Consider the following 19,727-nt stretch of genomic DNA (forward strand, 5'->3'; position numbering starts at 1 on the left):
GGCTCTGCATTGTATTAAACATTAACCTGCTCTTCTGAGCCAAGCGACTGATCCTCTTGGTAATTCTGAGGCCAGGCAGCCAAAGAAAGGGATTCTTTGTCAGACAATATTTCAGGGGAAAAAAGTCCCTTCAGCCAATTTGTGTCTCATCGTGTTTGTTTGGCCCTGCAGTAGAAAAGCCTGCTCCACAATTTGCTGTTTGTATTTGTGCAGTCAAGCAGATCAGATGGCTGTACCCCAGCCATGGCTCCGAATATGCTGCTCACCAGCAGCCCTATGAAGGCACAGCACACCTTGCAGGCATAATCACACACACATGTGGTGCCATACACTTAATCGCATGCATGTGCACATGCAATCACACACTTAATCATGCACACATGCACATATACTCATATGTGAGAAGAACAGAAAACTCTTTTGATCTTCTGTGAAGTATAGCCCTGTGAATGTTGAGTATTAAGAGTAGCTGTGTCCATCAGAGAGATGCAGGCAAAAGTGGAGCAGTGGGGTTAGCATTTGGGAGTGGGTTCTACCGCTGACTTTGCCCTTGGGGTACAAGGTTGGGCAAGTCATTGTGCTATTGTTTCTCCTCCAATTGTGACTAATGAAGTTAAAAGCACCTGTGGCAAGAGTAATATATTGTTATTATGGGCTTAGATGTGTGTTTACTTAAGTAACAAAGCTTTGGTGGTTCAAAAGTTTTCTTGATGACAGAGTTTTTTTGCAAACATCTCCCTGCTGGAGACCAGCAGGAACAGAACAGTAAGGCAGGGTAGTCATGCAGCAGCAGGTAGAGTTGTTGCTGCTATGACCTGGGGAATATGTGAGTGCTCCTGAGCTGTTCCAGTGCAAAGTCTGGCTGCTTAGCACTGAATCCCCCAGTGACTTCAGCTAGCTCTTCAGGTTTTGCACTAAAGCCTGAGAGGCTCAGACAATCCGTTTCTTCATATCTGCTACAGAAGCAAAAACCCATGGCTGAAAAATGGTGACCGTATCCTTTTAATCCAGCTCATCTGTCTCCATGCAATGCTGGGTTAGGGCTGGGTGCAGCACAGTTATTCTCCTGCTGTGGAAAAGTCTAAAACCAAATGGAAAATGCTTCCTATACCTTGAGCTGGTGTCATTTTCTCATGCAGACAGGACTCGTGCTCTGCACCTTCCCGCAAGTGACTCACCCAAGCAGGCTGTGGGAACATTTCCAGTGATCAGCCCAGTGTTTCCTGCGGCAGTTCAAGCTCTTGCACTTCACTGTGCTTTTAGTCATAACTAGTCTTAATTTGCTCTTTCTTCCTGTCTGTGTTCATAATGCCCCCAGCTTATTGCATTTGTGTAGCTGATTGTCCAACCTGTGTTTCACAGGGAGTGATCAGGAGCATGTCTGCTTTCCCGGCAGATCTGCGTGCTGAGGCACATAAGTACTTGCAAAATGGAGCCTCCTCTTCCTCAGTAACCTGGGGACATGCCCAGATCCCAGTGCTCTGGGGAACTGGTTATGGAATACGTGGCACTCTGCATCCTACTGGGCAGTGAGTAACTGCTTGCACATAGCTCTCCCTATGTTGCAAACCTGTGTAAGCATTTTGCTCAACTTACAGCCTTGAATGAGTCCCTTACATGTAGGTATGAAGAGGAAAGAGGTGTTTACACCGCAGCATGCTGACAGGCCACTAATGCACTTTGAACTAAAAACTGCCTGAGAGCAGATCTGACCTAAGCTGCTCCAGCAGCAAACAGCTGAATCAAAGCCATGGGGTGTGCTGGGCTGGAGGCGTGAAATTCCCTCCCTTCCCTTTGCTGCACTAGCTAAATACACTGGGATTTCCAGGGCTGGTAGTTGGTAGGACTAATCCCCGAGACCGTTTGTTTTCCAGGGGGATAACATGCTGCCAGGGAGGCTGAGCCCTGCTCTACCCTGCCGGTGCCGAAAGAGTTGGAACAGCCCATAACTGTGTGTGAGGTTGGAAAAGGTGTGTGCTAATTAATTGGAGCGCTGGGCTGCCCCTCGGCTGGAGCCACGCGCCTGGATGTGGTGGCAACGTGCTCGTCCCCTCCCCATCACTGCCTGCACCGACAAAAGGATCACACCTGCGGCACGGCACCCCGGGGACCCAACGCCTCACCCAGCTCCTATGTCACAGCTCGAAGCGACGGCATGAAGAAATCCTCGTATTCAGGTGAGTAAGTAACAGCCTGTTGTTTCTCTCTCGCCTCTTTCTCTTTGGGTATCTACTGGGAAAGAAAAGGTTTAACACCCCCAAAAGTACAACTTGCACAAGCCACTCTCCCTCCAAGCACTCTGTTACAGAGTGAGCTATTTTACTGTGTATAAGCAAACCCTGCCGATCAGTGGAAAAGGCTTAAAAAGCAAAACAAATCCAGTGAGGCAACTTGTTCCAGGCAGAACTCGGTGTTGGTGGCATGGAGCTTGTTATTCAAAAGGCACCTGTGCCAGCACAGGGTAAGCTCCAGTGCTGAGCAGCTTGAAATGGAATGGAACGGTACCATTGTGTGAGACACCAGCTTCTTTGGGGCTAGAAGGATTTCTAAATGGAGGGCTCTCCTAATGCTGCAGGACTCTCCTCTCCCTACTACCCATCCTGTTTGTTTCATCTTGCCCGTGGGGTGAGGGCTTTGTGCCCTCTGCTCTCACAGGCTCACCAGGCTGCTTCCTCCCCAGCTAACACAGGAGCAAGCAGCACTGACTGATGTTATTTCTCTGAGTTTTCTGTGAAATCCTGCCAATAGTCCCAAGAAGCGGCAAGCACACGTTAGAGTGGACACAACTCCTGCAAAAGAGGAGACATGTCTGTAGCTCACCCTTGTAAAGCTCAGGTGCTTCTGGCAGCTCCTCAAGGTGAAGGACTTTGCTCTGCAGCTGATTTCTGCTTGGTTCCAGCTATCAACCCGTGACCATGTGCTCTGTAAGCCCAGTTCTGTCTTGGCTTTGCCCCAGCTGCTGCAGGGATGTGGTGTCACCATGATGGCCTCCTAACATCCTGAGTCACCACGGGGGTGCTGGTGGCAGCTGCTGTGCTTTGAACCACTCAAGCCATGTCATGGCCAATCCTGCCTGAGCTCATTAGCCACAGGAGATGGGGGTTTGCCTTCACACAGAAAATTCCCTGTGTGATGCTGCTGCCTGTTTATTGTTAAAATGAATTAGTCATGTTTCTCTCTTGCACATTTCTCATTAGTGTTGCTAAATAGACTGCCAAGAAGGTTTTATTAGGGAACCTGAGAAAGCCCGAGCATGATTATTAGCATGTTGTAATGGATTAAAGTGGGTACTAACGGTTGTGCATTGTGTGTAGGAAGAAGTAGCTGTACAGACCTCCTGAGATGCAGACAGTGGCTAAAGCAGCCCTGGAGCAGTGCGAGAACTGGTCTGGAGATAACTGGCTGTCACAAGGAAAAGCTGTCAGCAGCTGTGTGACCTGCTATTATGCAGATGAAGCCAAGTGGCCCCTAATTGCTTTGCTTGCTTTGGTTGGTTGTGCTGGAGTGGAGCTAGGGCAGTGCAAAGCCCGTGATGGGACTGGTGTGGCCATAGTCACAAATCCACCTTCATTCAGTGTTGCAACTGAGGTCGGTTGACATTTGGCCAGTACTTTTATTTCAAAGGAACTGCAGTGGTACTTTGGAAACACTGTTTGCTTTGAGATTTCCCTTGGTACACTGCAGAGAAGAATGGCACTAGCCAGGATGTGCTAGACTGAAGCAACAGGATAACTGCACTATGTATTACCTGCACTAATCTTCCACAACGCACATGCAGCTCTTCTGAGCAGGTCCTATGTTCATGTGGTAAAGGCTCCACATTCATGTGTCAGCTCCTGGCCAGGCAGTGCTGAGGCCTTGCCTCTCACTGATTGATTGGGCAGAGAAGAGCTGGATTAATCACCCACTGTGCTGGGGAGGGTGCCTTTGGAGAGCTGCCACCTCTGTCAGCCCTCCTTGCACTATGATTCTGGAGGTTTTCCAAGTTATGGAGCAGTGATGGTAGCTTGCTTGGGGGATTTGCACCGGGAGTCCAGATTGCGTCTCCAAGACATGAGTAAGATATACAGGGTGCTGCAGGGCCTCTGAACTTCCTACTGCTTGAGAAAATGGTGAGGTGACAAAGTGATTTCTCAGCTGCAAAGCCTGTGCTTCTCAAGCACATTGCTGACAACCTCTGACAGGCTGGAAACACTGCGCCTGGCTGAGAAACTCCTGAAAATGATGACAATAGGAAACCCTAAGCATCTTCAGAACACTTTTTGAGGTTAGGGAGCATCCCTTGCTGGCTTTGTTTGCTCCTCTCCAGTATATTCTGGATTTGTTCTGTGGACTGGGTCCCACTGAGCCCAGCTGGAGCATCTCAGTTGACTTCACAGGGCTGAAGCTCCAGCTCTGTCCTGCTCTGCTAAAGCAGCAGCGCTGCTGTAGTGCTCTCCTGTTAGCAGGCTGCTCCCCACCCCAGGAGAGATTTACTTTTTCTAAAGTACTACAGGGGAAATGATTACCCATCTGCTATGGCTTTTGAGCACATGCCATATAGGTGTGGTTGGGATAAAGAGTTTGCTTTAGAATGCTTTACCTCTTACCAGCAGAGAGGCTCAGACCTTTGTGCCGTAGCCGCAGGCACATGCAGCTCAGCCTGGTAGCACTTTTTTTCCTGGGACTTCCTGGCAGCAGCAGGAGGAGGACGGGAGAGGGAGAAAAGGAGAATTTACATAGCAAGTTAAAAGTGAGCAACAACTGCTGCTGAAGCCAGCTCTTATATGTTTGCTTTAGGGATGTCTATTATTTCAGATGCTTAAGGCAAGGAGAGGTTTTTCCTGAGATGTTTTACTTGTCCTGGAATACTATTTTTATAAAGGATTTTTCAACTCTCCTTTCCATTACTCAAGCACAATTGCACTGCCAAAGAAGCAGTAGGCTGGATTTGTGATGAATGACACAATTACTTATAGGTATTATTAAAGATGGTGCAAATTGTTTTGGCCAAGGACTGTTTGCAGTTTCAAGTTTCTGTAAGGTGTTGGCGTGCACTGAAATAAGGATTGTCATCATTACAGTGCCTCCAGAATTATCCATAGTGGTTGTGCGATACCTCTTACCTAAACTGTGAACTCCTGATTTATTGCTTAGGCACTTAGGGAGAAATAACTCCTCACATATGAGCCAAGGCTATAAGAAAACTGCGGGAGTAACAGTGAAAACTGATCTGATCATTGCAGTAGGACTTGGGAACAATATTGTTTTCCCCACATCATGACTCACAGAATGATTCGCTATAAAACATGGAATAGAATATTATGACAATAGGGTATTAGTCAAATTGGAGTTGTTGGCATTATCTAGACTGGGAAGCTTTGGGGAAAGAGGTTGGTATATAGTGTCCCAGGGTCCCCTCCTGCCCCAGCCCCATTGTGTTGCCTTGGTGCCGCCACCACACAGCATCCTGTAGATGCTGGATGCCCGCAGCTCTGGCCCAAGGCAGCAGCAGTTACTGGTACTAGTGGGGCAAATCAGGTTTGTACCTCACAAAAAGGCTCCATGTTTATGCTCCAGTATGTGCAACTGGTGAAGCAGAAAAGCAAGTGAGCTCTCGCTGGGGGTGAGCAGAGCTGCTGTGTGCAGCTGTGATAGCACAAGCACACACTGCAGCGAGTGCTCATCTGGCAGTCAATGGAGTTCATCAAAGTGCAATGAAGAAGCAGTTGGTAGACTTGACCCCCCCTAAAAAAGCATCAGGGGCTGTGACTGGATGTGTGGTGCCTGTGGTGGGGGCCTCAGTACATCTCTGGCACAGCCAGTCCTCTGGAAACACTGAGACTGGATCTTTTTCAGGCTCATGCTGCACAGTGTAGTTCCCTCAGTGGCTTTTAACCTCACTATTACAAAGCTTGCTGGCTAGGACAGAGATGATCTGGTGTTCGCAGAGCCACATTGTTCTATCCTGAACTGGACTCCATCTCCTGTCATCTAACTGGCACCGTGTGTCTAAGCCATGATAAAATGAACAGAGTTGTTCAGACTGATGTGATATTTGAAGTTCAGTGGCCAAACAGCAGTATCAAGGACAAAGCATTTGTTTGATTTAGTTTGACATTTTGGACAGAAATACAAAACAGTTTGTTTTGAAATATACGAAAATTAAAAAGACATTTTTTTTCAGCTCAAACTCACAGCCAGCTCTTATTCCCCCAAACCTTCCAACAAGAGATTAAAACAAGATAGATTATTGTACTGAGGATTTGCAATCAATCACAAGAAGCTGGATCCTCAGTCTGTGGCTGTTCAAACCGATTGCTCAAAAACTGAATTCAGTGCAAGCAATGAATGCCTTCACCAGCTCAGATGAATCAACTGTCCTTTTGCCCCACTTCTACCCATTATCTCTGTGTGAAACAGCTCTGCCTGTGCTTGATGTGCCAAAGCACTTTGCAGTAAACTTCATAAACCAGTAAACAAACTGGTTTATGAAGAGGCATAGCAGCCACTGGCATGGCTTTTGCAGTGCTTGGGCAAATACAAGGTGTAATAAGGAACGGCATCAACCTTCAGGAAGGCTTCTGTAGAAGAGCAGGAGTGGAAAAACCCACTGCAGCCAGAAATACCAGGGTTTCTGTACCCATCCTGTGTCCTCACTGCTTGGTGGGACAGAGCTACCACTGAAACCACAGGTGGAGGAGCTAGCATGCTGCTTATTTGGCTTGTGTTTGCTTTTGAGAGAGTCACGCATTTGTGTGCTGGGTTGCTGTTCTGCTTACAGCTGATTCCTACCTCTCACCTTGCTCGGAGGCTGCCATTTCAGTTCTTTTGCTGCCACCCATCCATGCCTTCTCCCTCTTACAGGTCTCTGCGCTCAAGTAGAGCTGTGAAACCTGGCCTGGGCTCTTTTCCTTTACCATCAGTGGCAGAGCAGGGTGGAGGCATTAGTAAAGTCAGTGTGAGTGTGGGGGATGTAAAAGCGAAGGAAAAGGGTGAGCAAAGAGTTTTGGATCCCAGGAGTAGAGGGATGAGGAGGGACAGTGGTGCTGGCAGGGCCATCATGGGGTGAGCTGCCCCAGAAACACTGGTCCCTTGCCTGAGGCTGTGGAAGTTTTTCATTACATGGTTTTGTGTTGGCATTGTGTTACCTCATGTTACTGAAATAGCAGGAAGGAAAATAACAAGGAGTACAAAATGAACTTGTTAATCCAAGAATAGCACGAAGCTGGTGCACAAACAAAGGGCTTTGCTGAAAGCTCTGCAGGTTGGTCCGCTGTGTGGATGATCTGCATCATTCACATCCACGTGAAATCTAGTTGATACCAAATGTCCATGGCCCCAACCTTTCTTTAAGCCCCAAAAGAAAGAGAGAACAAATGTGATGCAGTTCCTGCATGACGAACACTTGCTCACTATTTTGGACAGCCCCATCTCCAACTGGTCCATGCCAGTAAACAGCAGTCACCGTGCATGTTCACGTTCACACAGTCTGTCTGGTGGGGTTTCTTTCACAATCTTCTTTTTGTTCTGCCTCTTACCACATCATGTTTTTCCCTGCTCTGTCCCTGCCTGAGTCACTTCTTCATTGCTGCATGTAAGGCTGGACATAGCCTTTGACATTCCCACTGCCTGCTGCCACCAAGGTTCTTTTTGAGCTATAGTAACATTTAGAGATGCCCAGAGAGTGTGGTACCATTGTCCTGAGTGCTGCAGAGAGGAAAAGTAGAAATGTCCTTCCCTCCCTCCCCTTCTGAATCCCCAGATGAGTGGTGTGTGATGGGCAGCAGAGGCAAAGGCTGTATGAGCAGGGTGGTGTCACAGAGCATCCTCCCAAGCTAACACTATGGCCAAGAGGCAGCATTACCCAGGTCTGCATTGTGTGGTCAACAGTTAAAATCCTTTATCAATTCTTTTGACTACTTTTAAAATTAGAAAGTTGTATGCTTTGGAGAATTAGATTTCTCATATTCCTGTCCTCCCTCATAGTACTAAAGCCTGTGATTTTCCTCAAGTGCCACAAATTGTTGGAGTCTCTGTTGAACAAAAGCACCCTGATCCTCAGACAGACTCTTCTCAGCTGCCTTAAGGGCCTCACAGTCTCTTTCTCTGGGTTAGCAGATATCAAGAGCTGTTGATGGCATCAGTCCTGGCCATCTTACTTGGCTTACTATGCTTCCTTGTTGCAGAGAATGAGGTGGGATCGTGAGATTTCCAATCAAAAAGCACAACTGTTACATTTTACTACCATGATGACAGAATATATTCCCCTAAAGGTCAACAGAGTCTGTTGTCACATGTTTCTGATGGCTCGTGATGATTGACGTAATGTTATGAAAAGATTCTCCTATAGCAGGTTCTCCTGTATCAGCACCACACTGTGCTGGGCTGGCAGGATCAGTGTGACGGGTTTGGTTGGGTGCTCCACCATGGGAGATTTGGCTGGCACATACAGACAGTGGTAGAGCTTTGGTTCTGGTAGCAAAATGTCCCAACATCTGTTAGGAAACAGTTTGGAGAAGCAAGGGAATCCAGCATATGGAGAAAGCCAAATAAGAAACCACAACATGCAGACATATGCAGAAATAACAAAAAGCCATGTGTGGCCCAGCGGGGTGATTATCTGCTTCCCTGAAACACCAATCATCTTCCCATTCCCACCTGGAGTGAGAAAGGAGAAGTGGGGCCATGTGGAATGGGGAGATGTTGCTGCAGAGAATACTTCCCTGTGTGCTCACTGCTTGCAGGGAAATCCCTCACAAGAGCAGTGCTGCTGGTCAGATAGTAAGTGGGGTGCTTTGTGTGAGGCTAACCTGTCCCATCTTGGACAGGAGATGTTGTGGGGTTTGCAGCATAAGGTGGGATCCAAACCCAGGGCAAAGCCTGTGAAAGAGGAGATGACTTTGTATCGCAGTGATTTGGGAAGATTTAACCTGTTGGATAGTGTGTAAAGTGTCTGCTTCCTTTTCGTATGCTCCCTGGTGCCATGCAGGATGGGGTGAGATCCACCAGTCCCTAGGCTTGGTGTTTACTGGCCACACCAGTGTCTTTAACAACAAACCAGGGAGTTTCTCTTCCTCCCCAGTCCTGGCGTCCTCTGGAAGAGCAGCCATGCTTGTGTAGCCATCATTCCCTAAGGAAATCACATGCCACAATCAGTGGTGTGGTGAGAGAGATGCAGCACTGTCACTGGTGAGTCAGCCTGTTCCCACACTGGCCTACAGTGACTTACCAGTGACAAGGGCAGCAAAAATTACCCTTTAAAGGGTTTATATTTCAGAGGGGGAGGTCATAGCTGCCTGGGAAACTGCTTTATTCTGTGTTTATCCATCACTCAGGTGATGGTTCAGGCTTGCAAAGGCCTTTCTTGTAGCTGCTGTGAGACGGGGCAATTGGTCCATCACTGTAGAAGTCTGAAAAGGAATCCTGCCTTTGTGTTGTAAGACAGCTTCCACTGTTACATGGACAAAATAGCCTCTCATGGGGCTCAGAGGGATTCAGTCATCTCTACAGCAGAATCCAGCATCAGGGTGGGATGGCAACAGGAGGACAGGAAAAGAAAGTTTTTGTCGAAAGCTGCTACATTTGTGAAAACATCTGGCCATGCTGGGCAAAAGAGGCTTCTTGTGCAGTTGTCTGAAGCACAATATAAGTTACTCCATGACCCGAACTTTTAATTTCAGGTAGGGCTGGCTCAAATCTGATGTCCAGAGTATGTAACTGTCCCCTCCATTTCCCTCAAACCTCATGCTGCCTTCTAGGCTCCCAGGTCAAGCAGATGGCAGTTAAGCTGGAGGGATGATAGCAAGCTGGAACTAGCAGCAGAAGGGATTTTCTATTTTTCTTCCCTTTGTCCATGCCAGATGAATATTATTTGCAGGAAACACTTTGTGCAGCTCAGAGATTTGTTTAGAGAAGGAGTGTAGGGGGAGGAGACAGCGAAAGACATAATGGAAATTAAAAAGGCTACAGTAATGTTCAAGAAAGTCTGTAATTTCCTGGTGTGGGAGTACTGCTATTCTGGGGACCAAGGGAATAAGGGCTCCAGTTCCCAGGGGAGAGAGTGCTCACTGAGGGATGATCTGCAGAGGCACCAGCTCCTTTTGGGAAAAGCTCAGCACACAGCAGTTCTCCCTGAGGCCTCACAGGGCTGAATCCAAAGCAACTGCTGGGAGCACAGAGGGAGTCTGACACTCAGATGCTCCCTCAGCTTGTCTGGAGTCATGTCCCTTTGCGGCCTTCATGGGGATCCCAGGGAAGATTTGAGTGCATGTACATGGGGAGCAAGTTGGAGTCCTTATTGCCTATAGCTTTATATAATAGACATTAGAAACAAAGCAAGATGCCCTCACCAGTTACTGCTGAGAGCTGCTGCTAAATGACTCAGTGGCTGAGTTGTAAGTGCCTGGACATGTAGGAATAACAGTTGCTGAGAAGAATAACAGATCTTACTGTGCTACAAGTCAGGACAAAGGACTTGCCCATAATAAACCATGGGAGGTGGCAGGGGGTTTGCTCAGGTGAGTTTAAGGCTGATGGAAAGCTGTGTTAAGGAAGCCTGCAGGAAAGGTACAGCCCTGGGCTGCAGAAGAACAAGTGTCACCCACTGACTCAGCTGGTGGGGAGCTCCCATCCTGCCACTGTTTGTGACTGGCAGTGTCATCCACCAGCACTCTACACACACTTTGCTCTCCCAATACTCAGTTTCCATCTTCCTTCCAAGCTGACTTTTAATTCATTTTTAAACTTAAAATCAATATATGTATATTTAATCAGTAGGAATGAGGATGAGATGTAGTTCATTGCCTACATATAATTTAATGTGAAGCATTGAAAGTTGTTGCAAATCCAATCTTGAAATGCCATAATCCTCCTCATCCTCTGGTTTGTTCTGGGGAAGATTTCTGACCTTGCTGATTTTCAGTGTTCTAGGGATAAAAGGAGTCACGTGAACTGCATTGCTTTTATCTAAGGTCAATTTTTGGGAGCACCAGGAAATCCTTAAATTCAGACCTTTATTATGTGCATTTGCAGCCCTGTCTGCTGCATGAAGGGATTTTTCCCCTCTGGTGTCCTGCCTTCACATGTTTGAGAGCATGTTTTATCAAACTAAGCATTATACTGAGAAATGGGAGTGTGAGATGTGCCCAAGCTGTATTAAACCCACCATATCCTACTATGGGATTTCAAATGCCTCTTAAAATAATTTTTCTTAGCAGATAGCTTGTGACTCTCAGAGCTGCTGAGTGTTTTCTGAACAGTCCAGACTTACACAGCCTGAAGGATCAACATTACTGTAGCTAATTGCCCTTCAATGTTAATTGTCCTTCAGCTCCATCTGCATCTGTAAATGCTTTCCCAAATTGCTGTCCTGACAAGTGAGATGCTTCAGTTGGCGAGTCCCACATCTGGGCACGGAAAGGTTGTCAGTGCTGTGGGATGCTGGGGGATGTCATGGCTTGGGTGGTCCCTCCTGTCCTGCTTGGCAGCTGCAGCACATGGCTGTGATTTATTTCCTGGAGTGGGTTTTTGTCAGATAAACCTCCCAACAGTGATGTGAAATAATCCTACAGCTGATTCCTGCAGTTAATGTTTGGAGCAATGAGTTAAAATTGGGGAGGATGAGCTCAGCCCTGGCAAGTTTGATCCATCTGTAGAGGTTTCAAACCTGCTCTTCTCCATGTGCTTCTTCACGGATCAGCCACTCTCTAGGAAATCAGCATCAGACAGCAGTGTTTTAAATGAACATCAGGCTTTTCAGACAGTGTATGTGGTGGGGAGAGGGAAAGAGTATGTCTGTGGCTGCACTGGGGGTTTTTTGTGTTTGGCTTTGTTAAGTTTAAGATTATCATGGGAAACATAAGAACCCTGTGCCTGAGCCATGGTGGAGAGGGAAGAGTAAAAAGTTGTTTCATAATATGTGTCTGGATTAATGTTCAGATCTTACTGAGTCTTTTATATCCTGTGATTCATAAATATAAGTATGGGAGCCCCTGGGAATTGATATAAGTCAGAAAAGCCTCCAATGTCTATGTACTGGGTGCTGATTATTGCAGGCATCTACATTAAACCATTTTATAGACTGTTCCTGTTCCTTGACGAACAGTTTGTGAGCTGCTGTTGGCAGAGTTTGTAACACAGAAGAAGGGTTATTGGCTCTGGACACTGGGAAGCAAGGAGCTGGAATATTGGTCTGGGGCATTGTCACACAGCCCCTGGCTAGGAGCACAGTGCTGGGTAAAAATAAAGTGTTCTCATTCCTAGCTCTGTGGACATACTTCTGTATCCAAAGCCCCTCCGTCTAGTGGACAGACTGATAGCAAGATGCATAGCCAGGGTCAGAAGTGTTTCCTACAGGTCAGGTGTACACAGGAGTGTGGGTGGGAAAGCAGAAGCTGTGCTGGCAGAGCACGTACACTGGTGGAGATTGGTGAGGAAGACCAGTACAGCAAAGTGGAGAGGAGTGAGCAAGGGCAGGGCCTGGAAGGGCAGGAGAGGGGGATGCAGACCCAGTGCACGGCACAGTTCACAGTACCTCTGGGCTCTGGGATGGGGCAGAGACTCAAGGAAGGAAGCGGCTTCACTGATGAAATGAGTGTGTTTCTTCCTCAGCCACCACTTTGAGCATTACTGCAGCTGTCTCCCAGCAGGCACTGAAGGTGGAGAAGATGGGGGCAGGAAGTGAACCAGGTTCCACATGGTTCTGGGCTACAGCTCTGAGTGAGACAGAGCAGAAAACATCAAATCTTGTAAGGGTGCAAGAGAAAACATCCAGACAGGAAACAATTTCTTCAGAGAGTTATGCACTAGGATGAATCAGAATAGTCAAAAGTTGTCCTGGGACATACTAGGAGGGATGCTGTGGTTGTCTCTGGGAAGGTAAGAGCTACATAAGTAACCTCTGAATTGTTTTACAATTGCATTTCTTTGTTCTAAATGTTGTTATAAACAGTCTGATGAGGTAATGTGAATTCTTGTGCCTACAGAAAGAAATTTCTATAGATAATTTCCACTCTGTGAACACTTCCCAGTGAGGCTGCATATCTGCATAGAAATTCACCTCTCCCATGAGTAGAACAGGAGCTATGAACAGTTTGTAGCCTTGTCTTCCGAGCCTCCTTGTATAGTCACAGCACAGGTAGACAGCACAGGTCTCTCTTTGAACTTGTCAGATAGACCCCAGGCCTCTGTATGTGGGAATGGTGTCTTCTTCAGCATTCCTTAGTCTGTGAAGTTTTAACTCTACTCATCTGGACAGCGGAAATGACAACCACAGGCAAAAACCCCACTGGTGTCTTAGGTCAGGAGCATTCTGAATGAGAAGCTGCATATCCTTTTTAAATCTACATGGTCTGTAGACACAAAAGGTGTCACAGGATGGAGAGCAGTGGGTTAGGAAAGGAGATGTGGTGTTAAAAATACCTGTCTTGTGCTCAGTATGGCACTAAACTGTCATTGCATATGGAGAGGAGGCTGCTCAGATACTCAGCCCATGAGCTGTGGCTTTTCTCCTTCCTCCTCCCCACCTCCTCCCCACTGACTGTGAGCTGCCAGAGCTGCCTGAATAGGCACTGCGGCAGCCACTTTACCCAGGACTGTTCCATGCTCTCCTGCTTTCTATCTGGAAATGACCTTGTATAAAACCTCTAGGAGTGCATGATGCTTGCCAGGGTGGGTTTGTTTGAGTTTCTCTCTAAGCAAATCCCTGGCTGTCACGTGGAGCTGGAGCAGGTGCTGTGCAGCACCTTGTTCAGTTCCAAGGTACTCAGTTTCAAGGCAAAATCATGGCTCATTAACAGAGCCTGGAGGGTCTCATGTTAACCTGTTGAGTGGAGGATGTCTGGGCATTTCCATAAGGCTCTGCTGCTCCCTCAACACTCACAGGCCTGCAGGGATGGAACAGGCTGAAGCAGTCAGCCTTGCTGATCTGAGGGGAGCAGGCTGCTAGCTGCAAGACTGGCCATGCATGGTCAGGTGTCCCTGCTTTTTCATCTAGCCAAGCTGTCCTGCCTTCTGACGCAGGAGGGAAACTTATGGCATGGCAGAACTCAGATAGACAAACTGGTTGAGTGTAAAGGAACCCTTGAATCAGGGCTGCTCTGCCTGGCACCTGGTGGCTTTTCCCATTGAGGATCTACTGCACAGGTTTGCAAAGGGAACAGCTATAATCCTTATCTTCTACAAGGTGAACTTCTCCTGGAGCTGAGCCTGTATGATGCAGGTTCTCCTATTTACCCAGCTCTGACCGTCTGCCTTCCACACCTCAACGTGCAGTCAGCTCCATCCCACCACCGTGCAAGCCCCTGCCTGGAGTACTTGTCACCCTAAGCTATTTCTGTAGCTGATGTATCCCTTCTGGGATATGAATCTTCTATAGGAACCACTGACCTGAGGAAGTCTAGTGAGTAGATTAGACCTTTGTACACTGGTCATTGTTGAATCACACTGCATCCTATTTAGTGATTTTGTTTGGTTGTTGTCCATTTCCAGTGTCTCGGGATTAATTTGAATTCTAATATTCTCTAGCATAGTAGCATTTCATCCCCACTTGGGATCATCTTCATCTTTTATAAGCTCTCTATTTCCCATTTCTGATGAATAATGAAAGATGTATCCTTAGGTCAAAACACAGCTGGGAGATCAGGCTTTGGATTAAAAACTGCTTTGGCATAGTCCCTCAGAACATCCTGGAAGCATCCAAGCCCTGTTGCCTATAGATTATGGGCAAAACAAGACTAAACCAAATAGAAACCTCTGCTTTGGGGGCTTAACAGCCTCCTCTGCTTTTCAAATCATGTAACCGTAATCTTTGCAAGATTAAACACAGTTTCAGCTGTGGTTTTTCTTTATTTAATTTCACTTTCTTATGGAATAAACTGATGGTGACAGATGCACAAGGGCCCTGGAGGACAGTGCTTTGTTTACACACAGAAAACTTGGGGCACAAGGGGTGACGATTCCCTCTGGAGAGGGACACGGTTGTTTCTTACACTCTCCTGGATCATGGGTCTACCTGGCAGTGGCCTTGCTCTGTGTTTGTATCACCCAGGCAGAGCCCTACAGAGGGGCTTGGGGCTCCTCCAGGGGATGTCCCTTGTGAGTGAACATGGTCTTTTCACCTGTGCTCCCAAAGCCCTCCCAAGTGTCCATGGGAAATTCTCTGTGAACGACACATATGCTTATACCACTTTCTTGCTGAGGAAACTGAGCTGCAGAGGAAGAGGCTGCTTCATTGGTTTGTGTACCCAGGTTGGGGCATAATCATCTATCCTGACTCCCACTCCTTGTGTAATGACTGTGCAGATGATCAGAGTCTTTCTATTCCTGTGTCTGCAGTCTTTCAGACATGAAAGCTAGGAGAGAGGTAATATCCCCTATTACAGAGGACCGAGGCCTGGAAAAAAACAAGATGTGATTTAATGTTGCCTAAGTTGAGCCACCTAAAAGCCTCTCTGAATCAGAACTGGTCCCTGCAGCCTCTCTCCAGCCAGGGGCTGTCAGTTGAATCACCCTATCTTCCACCTCCATCTCAGGATGGAGGTGACTCACTGGTTACAGAGCCTGTCTCCTCTTTTGACTGTAGAGTGTGTCTGGGGCTCCTATGCAGATGTTTAACACACAAATGCTTAGGTGGGCGCTGCCCAGGCTCCCAGGTATCTGTGGTGGAGCAAGGAGTCAAACCCAGGTCTCTGAAGACCTCTGGTTATGATCCTAAGTAGTAGATGTCATTCCTACACAGACACCAAAGCATGTGGCCACCAGCTTGCAGCAGTGGTGCAGTGAGAGATTGCTTGGTGTAACAGCAGTTTTCCAAAGAAGCGGCAGCATCCCTCCATGCAGCTCTGGCTGCTTCCTCTGATCTGCTTGAGTCACAGCTGGTTGAGGAACAGGCACCATTTCAGATCTGATGTCTCAGAAATGGTAAATACATTTAGTCTGTACCGGTGAACATTTTTCTCTGGCTCCAAAACTGCTCACAAAAGAGGTGCTTTCAGGGAGAGGAAGAGGGGTGCCAGCAGGAAGCTTGCTGAGACAACACAGAAACATTTTCTACCCATGATCTCAGCTTCTGGAGATAAGGCTGGAATTCTGACACCCCCCAGAGCATCCTCCTTCGGCCCTTTGTTGATCCCACAGCTCAGGCCAGGGGAGGGAGGTACCCACACAGGTGATGCTCTCACAGAGGATGCAAAGGGTCAGGACAGGTTTGGGCTAGAGGCACATAGCAGTGCCATGGATCCCCTCTGGACAAGAGGTGTTGGAGTCCTCTGACTACAAGAGATGCAATTTGGGAAAGGTCAGCTTGTGTAATAAACTCTGGTGATGGTATAGAGGTCCTAAGAAGTGGCCTGAGTGTACTAAGACCTTTCAGGTTTGGCTGGCAGCAGTTTGGGCATGTGTTGTAGTGGGTCAAACACTATGGCTCATTACTTATGGCATAAGGTGTAAGACCATGTTGTGAATCCTCTCATGTGCTGCTACTTATAACAGTTCAAGGTCTTGGTGGTGCTGGGGTTGGTACATGGAGATTTGGGTTACTTAGTAGTTGCAGGCTGAGCTTTCCAAGGAGGATCTACCCCAACACAAATCACATCCCAGCCCTGTGCCTACCCGTGTATTCATTACACAAGTGGCAGCAATTGTCCTTGTTGCTGTGAGGATTTTCATAGCAGAGGCTGAAGATTTGTATCATTGGGGTGAGTGACTCAAGGGAGGGTTCTGGATTGAGCCCAGATCTCCGCTGCCCTGCTCCGTTACACCGAGCATGCCATGTTCCATGTACAATGCTGCCTTTCAGCCAGACCCACAGAATAGGCTTTGTGTCTCCTTCTGTGAGCCCTGTTTCAAGAGAGAAAAGCTTCCTTAGAGGCTGCAGGCAGTGCTCTATGGCTTGAAATGGTTTTCACCTGTGCCAGGAGTGATTTCATTCTGCCCTTTGCCAGGACTGAGCTCTTTGGTGGTGCCAGGTGCTTTACCTTCTGCTTGCTGGCAGCAGCAGAAACCCATTAGGGGAACAAGTTGCACTGGGACCACTTGGTACCTGGGGAGAGCAATGTGCCATCATGGAGTTGTATCAAGTAGAGGTGGTTCCTACACACGGGGTTTATTTAAATGAACTTATTGGTATTTTTCCTGCTGCCCTTCTGTAGAGTTGACTGTTGGAGAGTATGGATTGGCAGAAAGGTAGGTGCTGGTCTAGAGTTATTTTGTCCCTTACAAAGATTTAAAAGAATAAGCCAATAAGATTTTGTCACTTATGGATTGATTCTATATCTTGGTTTTAAATTAATTTAGTGCATTTGTGCTGAGTACCTTTCTCCTCTGATGTGCAGAAGCAGAACACAGCTGGCATATTTTGTTGATATATTCCTAGTTCTCTATTAAATGCATTTGAATGTTTCATATGAAAGAGACTGAGAGAGAGGGAGCTCAGAGGAAATTTATTCTCAGTATTAACTGCTGACCCCTCACAGAGTACAGCCTTCAGGTACTCCTGTAACTGACTTTAGGACTGTTTCTGTGGGTGTCTGACTTGGAGATGGAAGAGAAAGTGGTAATTGCAGCACCTCTTAAGATAGAGTTATACTGCAGTTTGTAAAGGCCTTTTGCAAACTTTATTATACATTGATCTGCAACATTAGGTACTCAACTATGTCCTAAACACTGGCTCAAGTTCTATTCCAATTTCTCTGCTGAAGCCACTATTAAATATAATTGTAACATACAAGAGAAAACATTCAAAGAATGTTACTAGCTTATGAAACTGGATTGCCTTGGCTACTTTTGAGGCAGACTTAATAGGAGAAACCCTTCAATTGTGTGGGTCCAGGGCTTCCTTGTAGTCTAAGATTGCAACTTCCTTTCTTTCCTGATGGTTAAGAACAGCGGACATTATTTCCGTAATCTATGGGTAGTGCCTGAATCATCCTTTACAGTACAGCTAAAATGTAAAACCATTAAATAATATATCCCTCCTGCTCCTATAAGCAGGGGAAGTGTTTGACACCTCATTTTACTGGCAGAGAAAAGGATATGTGGAGGAGGAAAGTTACGTGCAGCGAGTCATGGTGGAACCATGATGGTGGCTGAGCTGTTCCTGAGTCCTCTGCCTGCAGATGCCTTTGCCTCCACAGCTAAGTTGCTCCTCCCTCACCATCCATCCACCTCAGCATCTTCCTAGGGCAGGTTGGCTTCCAATAAGCAGAGATTGGAGCTGGGGTTAAAGATTTATATTAGAATGTGGATATTTGATGTCCCAAGGGAGCAGCTGCAGTTCTGAGCTTAAATTTTTCTGTGTAAGGCTATCCATGGGGCTGGTTTCTGACCTGCATCAAGGTATCACAGGGGTCGTACCAAGTGGCTCACTGTTGTATGAGCAGAAGATTGTAAAGTGTGTGGGTTTAGGCTGCTGTTACACTAGGGTTGTTTGGGCGAAAGGGCCCCAGGTAGTGTTTGTAGCCCAAAGTACATTTGTGTGGATGTTTGATGCAGTGAGAAATGGGATCATCATCTGCTGGAGCTTAATGTTTTTGCAAGATTACCTGCTCTCAATCAAGTGTCCAGACAGCTGGTAAATCTTGACTGTCTGTTTGTCTAGGTTTCTGGTTAGGGAGAAAATGGGATTTGGTGGTTGAGGTCCTTTGGCTGCTTCTTTACCTGTCTCCGTTTCCTTCATCTGGATGTTACATGGCTGCAGTGGAGCATCTTCTCTACTGCAAGGAGAAAAAGGTGCTTTGTCACAAGACTGGTGTGAGACTTTGACGTGAATGTTAGGATCTGAGTAAAACACCTGGTTAAGTTTTTCCTTTTGCTGTGTCTTCAGAGTCAGACACTGGTCTCAAAACCAAAGGCTACCCCTTATCTCCTCCAGCTGTGAATGAAGAGTTGCTCACTAAGGCTGGGGAATCCAAACTGGCCAGGTTTGGCTGCTCTGGCTGTCCTGTCAGCTACAGACCAAGCAACCCAGTGGGTCACCCAGGCTCAAGAGAACCCTTAACCTCTGCCCTTTGTCGTCTGCAGCCCTCTGGCTAGTGAGCTGCTGCTTCTTTGTTCTCAGTTTTTCCCCTTTGCACACCCCCAACCCTCTCTGGGAAAAATCAACATTTGCCTTTCAGAGCCTGGCAAACAGAAGGGGTCTGTATTACATCCTGATGGCAGCCCCAGGCTTGCAGAGCTCCAATGATAAATCCAGTAATGTTTGTTGCAGGGGGACCCTCTGAAATACAAGACTGGAAGTTCTGTGTGTCTGAAACTAGAGCAGGGAAGCAGTGAACAGTCATGGAGCAAATGCTGTGGCTGGAAAATAGAATGTGGATTGCATTGTGGTTACAAGAAGGTGGCAAGAAATTGATTTAAACATTTCAGGAAGGATGATTGAATTGTTTTACAGATTGCTGGTTAGTGTGCTGAAGCTGTGCACTGTGTCAGTGTGAAGCAGAGAGCCAGATGCTGGGCTGGGAAGTTTGCACCAGGAGTTCCCGTGTGGTCAGAGCCAGAGCATTACTGGCCCATGAAGAGTAGGGAGGAGAGCCGTGGGGTGGTTTGGGAGTATTTGATCGATATGGAAATAGCACATTGCAGTTTCAGAATTCATTTCCCCTCCTTCAAATCTGACAGAGGTTTTCTCCAACTAATCCATGGTCATTGCCTGAGGAAGTTAGGTGTACTCCTAAGTCTGGATGCTGGAAATATTTGGGGCTTTTTGGAAGGCAAAGGATGAGCAGTGTTCATTTGTTTTGTTCTTTGTT

General features: G+C 47.1%; 1 protein-coding gene across 2 annotated transcripts in view; it reads left to right on the top strand.

Annotated features, from left to right (window-relative positions):
- The first annotated feature begins 1,824 nt into the window (after window positions 1-1,824).
- SEPTIN9 (septin 9) overlaps window positions 1,825-19,727 on the top strand; it is a 132,653-nt gene continuing 114,750 nt past the window's right edge. The window contains exon 1 of one of the 2 annotated variants that reach the window (XM_031044815.2): window positions 1,825-2,177. In XM_031044815.2, the coding sequence (XP_030900675.2) occupies window positions 2,156-2,177 (22 nt within the window). In that variant the 5' untranslated portion in view covers window positions 1,825-2,155. The remainder of the gene's footprint in view (window positions 2,178-19,727) is intronic. The other variant, XM_031044817.2, reaches the window with a different exon arrangement.

Source organism: Melopsittacus undulatus, chromosome 11 (genome assembly GCF_012275295.1).
Source record: "Melopsittacus undulatus isolate bMelUnd1 chromosome 11, bMelUnd1.mat.Z, whole genome shotgun sequence".
NCBI classification, from domain to species: Eukaryota; Metazoa; Chordata; class Aves; order Psittaciformes; family Psittaculidae; genus Melopsittacus; species Melopsittacus undulatus.